Source organism: Archocentrus centrarchus, chromosome 13 (assembly GCF_007364275.1).
Source record: "Archocentrus centrarchus isolate MPI-CPG fArcCen1 chromosome 13, fArcCen1, whole genome shotgun sequence".
Taxonomy (NCBI): Eukaryota; Metazoa; Chordata; class Actinopteri; order Cichliformes; family Cichlidae; genus Archocentrus; species Archocentrus centrarchus.
The window spans coordinates 26,343,117-26,349,116 of record NC_044358.1 but is presented as its reverse complement, the minus strand read 5'-3'; the positions used below and the strand labels follow the sequence as shown (position 1 = coordinate 26,349,116).

The window sequence follows — 6,000 nt, the reverse complement described above, 5'->3', positions numbered from 1 at the left end:
CAAGGCTGGCATGAGCACTAGCTGGCTAGCTTGGCTGACAAGGTGTTCAGGTAATTCATAAAATGAACATCAGAGCTCTTAAGTATATTTTAGTATAATCTTGAAAACTGCTTTTAGGTGACCAACATGTTAACAGTTAACTCTCATGAACTGGAAATACTGTGAAAGGGGCAAAGTTCCAAGATGCTGCCATGAATAGGCCTGTCTACACCTCAATTGCCTGAAGTAGTGGCTTGTCAGTCACAAGGTTGCCACGCCCTAAAGCATAGACTTTTCACCCATTTTTGGGCCTTAAATGGGACTACAATTTACAAAATGAGCCCCACACTGTACTGAAACATGATATCGAGGCCATTAACTATTGTGGCATTAAATCAAATGAGAAAAGTGTTTTCATAAAGTTGTGTACAATCAGGCTACTTTTGCAACTAGTGGGGTCACGCATTGCTGGCTATTGTAAAGGATAGATTTACTTCCTCTGTACAGTGTGTGTGTTTCTACCTACTTTTAAGCTTTTTACCCAACATTGCAATGGTATTATTGAGCTGTCCTAGTAGCATTTTTATTCTTTATTTGCTTCATAGTATTTAGTATTCTCTCTATTTATTCTTATCTATGTGACATGTCATTTCAATAATGCTGCAAAAATTCATGGCAGTAAAGCAGTGGACATATAGACATGACATCACCTTGTGTGTATGCGTGTGTGTGTGTGTATGTTGTGCTCTATCATCAGTGTGACCCTCCACGTGTCGACTGTTGACATAAGCAGAGTTTGGGCAGCTACTCTGATAACAAGGGCCTTTATAAGTCAGAAGAGATGAGCAGTCAGTCCGTACACCCTTGATCCTCAGGTAAAGGCTCATCATTTCTTCATGTACTGTTCTTGTTTTTGTTCTGAGGTAAAATTATCTTATATTTCTCATATCTGTCCCTCTACAGAAAGATGAACATTTATCTACAAGTTGTGATCTTTGCTGTGTCACTCTTGACAATTTCAGGTATGTTGTTCTCCTTCCTTTTTCCTTTTTCTTTCTTGGTTTCTTTCTTTCTTTCTTGGTATCACGTGGTTCTTTATTTATCCACATTTATGCTTTTTTTGTTTAAATCTATAGCATACCCAGTAAACAGTGACAGCAGAGGGCAAACCTGGGCTGATGCAAAGGCCAACCAGGCTCACGACAAGACAGACCTCACAAAAGATGTGCAGTACGTTGACTTAATTAAAGACTATAAGTTTAGGCTCTAAATACATTTGCAGACATAAATATTTGTTCACTACTGTCTTGTAGCACACTATTTTCACACTTTATAACTGAGTTCTTCTCTCTTTATTTGTGCAGAAAAGTTTACAAGAGCAACATGGATATTAGTACACTTTATAGCCAAGAAGATGATGACAACCCTGTGGCAGAGGAAATGCAGCGCAAGCTCACCATGGAGTCTGAGCGTCTGCGCATCCGTATGCGTCAAGAGCTGGCAGAGCTGCGAGAGAGGTTGTCCCCATCTTCAGCGCATCTCAGCTCCACCCTAGCCAGCATGAGGGAACGCTTAACTCCCCTGACTCAGCAGCTCCAAGGCTCCCTTAGTAGCAACAGCCAAGATCTGTGCAGCCAGCTGAACCTGTATCTACAAGCATTAGACACAGCTGAGGCTCAGGAGGAGGCCAGTGCATCTCTCTACCATGAAGCCTTCAAGTGGATGAGCCAAACCCTGGAGCACAGCAGTTTTAAGTTTGCTAACATCATCGGTGACTTTCATACCTCGGCCAGTGGAGCGATTGAACATCTGAAACAGACTAGTGAGCCAGCAGCGTCAAATGTATGGCTGGAAATTAGTTCCAAGTTGGAACAGGAAGTGAGTTCACTTAAAGACGAGGCCCAGAACAGGGCAGGGGCCCTGAAAACACAGCTTTCTGTAGTGCTACAATCTGCACAACCTCGTAAGGAAGAAGTGAGCAGCGCTGTGGAGCAGTTCTGCCAAAATGCATCCCGGCAGATCCAAGTGCTTCAAGCCCGAATGGAAAAAATATTTGCAGGGTTGGAAGAAGAGCTGGTGGTCCCAAGAGCCTCCAGCTTGTTTTCTTCTTCATTTATTCTGCAGAGTGGCACTTTGCGGGAGGAGTTCTCAGTTAGACTCTCTGCTCTGATCCAAGACATTATGAACTCAATGCAGTGACAACAAAAACCTTTATTCTTTTTGCTTGCCACTGTACCCACACAGTAAGTTTCTTGTAAATATGTCTGAATGTGTAAATTTGATCCGTTTGTTTCATTCTCTTTGTGAACAAGTGAGTAATTGTTAATATGTATTATATGTATATATCTGCCTTTTGCGAGTAAAGGTATTGATGATACCCTACAAATTACCTGTTCTTTGTGATTTTATTGCACATCAGCCACCGAGTCTCTGAATTGACTTTTATTTATGTATTCAAGGCACTTCACACGTCATTTGTTTGAAAGCAATTGAAGTTTTCTACAAGACATACATGTAATCTTTTACAGTTCAAGTTTGACTTTCCCTTCACAACTGATAACTGAGAATAGACACAACATTATATTTGATAATCACTGTAAAACTGCATTATCAGGTTTTACTTTATACAATACACCTGATGCTTCAGCAGATACAAGATGGCAATGCAAAGAGAATTAGCTGGTTGATCTGTCATTCCAGTGCTTGGGAGCATTATCATCCCATAAAATGAAGCTTCTTCAGAATAAACCAGCCACCAAGACCCAGCAGGACAACAGCGGCACAATCAGGCCTGTGATGTCATGACCGTCACACCCTGAAGTCATGGAATTACCTGATACACACAGGAACAGATGAATTAAGCTTGCTTTTTAAGTTATTGAAAGATATTAAGATATTTATGAAGCTATAAATGTACCTAAAGTATACTCACTGTAGTTAGCTGCATTGGGTGTGGCTTTAATAAAATAAGAAAAATGGTAAGTGAGAAACTTTATAATTTTGGTGTCTTTGGAAAAGAAAGGAGTAAAAGTATGTTTCAAACCTTCTGCAGCGGTATAAAGAGGTCCAAGTGAAATGGTGGCTGATCCACTGTTTTCCACACCAGGAGACAAAGACCTTTTTCTTCTCTGATTACTACAAGCCTAAAAATATTCAACACAAAACATGTGAAACTATCAATTATTAGTATACATGTTAAGGTTAAGGTAAGAATACAGGCCTGGAGATTTAGAGGGCCAGCCATGAAGCACAAAGTGCTGCTGGTGCCCATTGTAACAATTTTTCCCCATTTCTTTTTCCTCATTTCCTGCCAGGTTATATAAAACCATTAAGTAATACATTTATGTTTCACTCAATGTAGCCTGTGCTTTCCTTTTCCTACTTTGACTTTTTCTGGTGTTTCAAAAGAAAACTAATTTGTTTCTGACTTTTCAACTTACTCCCAGAATTTGTTGGCATTTGCTAGGCTCGCAGAGTCTCAGTATGCAGTGCAAATAGATGCTGGACTTCGCCTGGTCACGGTGCTGAACAAAGCGGAAGGCCTCAAAGTTAAACTGGGCAACCTTGGAAACACCATTGCTCGTCACAGTCGTCTTGCTGGCTGTTGTACAGCTGGTGGAGAGGATGATCGTGCAGTGAATATTTTCAGTAGTACCATGAAAATAACTCATATCTACCCCCATGTGTATGGTTAGACTGTACTTTCTTTCTCACCCAGTGAAGAAGTTATATTGCTCGCTCTGTGACATGTTGTATGGAGTGGGAGTACCAAAACAATGATCCAAGAGTACATAGAAACTAAAAGAAAAAAGAACACCAAATCAAAAACAATGCAATCTGATGAGTTCACTATGAGCAGAACCTCATTCAAATGGCATTTACTTACTTTCCTGTAAGATTAACAGCCTTGACCTGGACATACACCTTGGTTCGCATCTCAAGCCCTGTTGAAGGCACCACTAATGGATAGTTGTAGTTAGAGTCCTATGAAGAAAACAGCATCAAATTAAACAAAGGCATTAGAAACTAATTTAATGTGCATCCTAATGAGCTGAATGATAACTTATACCTACATTAAAAACACTCATTGTGAGCGTATCAATGAAGCTTCCATTATTTTCACTGGTCGCTACAGAGACTGAGGAGCTAAAAAAAAAACATTATTGAAAAGATGCAAAAGAAAAAAATTGACTTTTAGATTCACTGTATAAATGCACATTATGAAAAATATCGCAAGAGAAAGTATTTCTAGTTTCTCACGCTGTGATCTGTGTGTTGTTCATCAGGTATTCCAGTGGATAGCGGCAGGAGAAGTGGTAATAGAGGTCTGTGGAGTAGCTGATCAGGCCCAGCTCAGAGCTAGGTGAGTCAATGAATCCTCTAATGATAACTGACTGGATAACTGAGAAGCTGCTGAAGGGACCGTTAGGGTCTGGCTTTTCATCGACAATCTGACAAAGATAGAAAGAGACACAATCATTTTATAGAGTTTCCATATGCTGCCAAAACATTCTCCAAAAAGGAGTTGGATGTCTATCATCCAATGGCAAGTCCATTCTCCAATATTCAATGACCTGCAGAGACTGGCGACAGGAATTATCCTGACTGTCGTTGACAGGAAGCTGGTAACGGATGACTGGGGGGTTCACACTGGTGTTGACAGAGCCCTGGCACGCTATATTATTGTGGTTCCCATTCAGTGCTAGGTCTGTGGCATTGAAGCCTGCCCACTGAGCTGTGCATAAGTTGATCTCCAGGTTAATCATGCTGGTGCCACATTCAACCACCAGGTCTGAGCTGTCTGAGAAAGACAGACATTTTTAAAATAAAAAATAAATAATTGTATAGTATATATTATATATTAATACTGTGAATTTTTTTGATTCAAAGGATTAAATGATTATGATTCAGTTGTTCTGGTACAGCTAAATGAATGTCTACCAAATTTTTCAAAACAAAAAGTTTTTTGTTGTTGTTCTTTTTTTGTTGTTTTTGTTTTTTGTTTTGTTTTGTTTTTTATTGGGGGGGGGGGGGGGGGGGGGGGGGGTTAGACCCCAGCATTGATATTCTATTTGGTGAAAGTCAAACTAAGTATACCTGGGGTCCTTGCATAGTCAGAGGAACAGTTGTAGAGACACAGAACAGGCTGCAGAAGCACAGCCAGCAGAGGGAGACAAAGGTAAAGAGCCATAATGTCCGATGGAAAATCACTCAACCTGTTCCTGTAGGAGGAAAACAACAGTAGCAAGAGTTTCAGCCTTGACTAGCTGATTTTAAAGACATTAAATTATTATAGTAATAATAATAATAATAATAATAATAATAATAATAATAATAATAATAATAATAATAATGGGGAAAATGTAAATATGTTGTTGATTTTTGTCTTGCACAGCAAAGTAGCAAACATTTAATTCATGCCCCTAATTAATTATATACAAGTATGACACCATTTAAAAATGTATACAATCCCAGGCTTTCTGAAGGTATTTCAAAGTTTTTCTTTGGACATTGGCTGCTTTTTCATACATTTTTAGTCTAATAACAGACAACTTAGCTAAGAACCAATTTTAAATTGTATCTTTAAATTGTATCACCAGCCTCATCAGAAATTATCTCAGTGAAAAGGTGGCTGTCAAGAAGCCATTCTTAAGAAAGGGATGTGTGATTTGGCACACCTCAGCCACGCTTAGGTATTACTTTTACAAATTACAAATTACAAATTACACAAGAACTGGGCTGAAAAGCAGTGGCAACAGGTCTTAAGCAGTGATTAATCCAAATTTGTAATTTCTAGTTCAAATCGATATCTACAGAGGAGGTCAGGAGAGAGTTACAACAGTGAGTGTCATAGTTTGGGGCTGCATTTCAGCCAGTGGTGTTGGGGATCTTGTCAAAATTTATGTAATTATGCATGTAGAAAAGTACCATCAAATTTTGAGCCACTGTGCAATACCATCTGGAAAGCACCAGACTGGCAATAGCTTCATCATGACAACACACGAAGCAGTGTGGAATCAT

At 39.4% G+C, this 6,000-nt stretch overlaps 2 protein-coding genes across 2 annotated transcripts; one reads left to right on the top strand and one right to left on the bottom strand.

Annotated features, from left to right (window-relative positions):
• Positions 1 to 778: 778 nt before the first annotated feature.
• On the top strand, positions 779 to 2,356 carry LOC115791130 (uncharacterized). The gene is made up of 4 exons (XM_030745250.1): positions 779 to 854; positions 943 to 1,001; positions 1,116 to 1,209; positions 1,344 to 2,356. The coding sequence occupies exons 2-4, from the start codon at positions 947 to 949 to the stop codon at positions 2,176 to 2,178; spliced, it is 984 nt and encodes a 327-aa protein (XP_030601110.1). The 5' UTR covers positions 779 to 854; positions 943 to 946; the 3' UTR covers positions 2,179 to 2,356.
• Positions 2,357 to 2,696: 340 nt separating this feature from the next.
• Positions 2,697 to 5,171, bottom strand: LOC115790821 (zona pellucida-like domain-containing protein 1). The gene is made up of 10 exons (XM_030744785.1): positions 5,077 to 5,171; positions 4,554 to 4,780; positions 4,240 to 4,430; positions 4,053 to 4,125; positions 3,866 to 3,963; positions 3,694 to 3,777; positions 3,420 to 3,591; positions 3,023 to 3,122; positions 2,912 to 2,935; positions 2,697 to 2,812 (listed from the first exon to the last, which is right to left on the bottom strand). Exons 1-10 carry the CDS (start codon positions 5,168 to 5,170, stop codon positions 2,718 to 2,720), a joined length of 1,158 nt encoding a protein of 385 aa, XP_030600645.1. The 5' UTR covers position 5,171; the 3' UTR covers positions 2,697 to 2,717.
• Between the last annotated feature and the right edge of the window lie 829 nt (positions 5,172 to 6,000).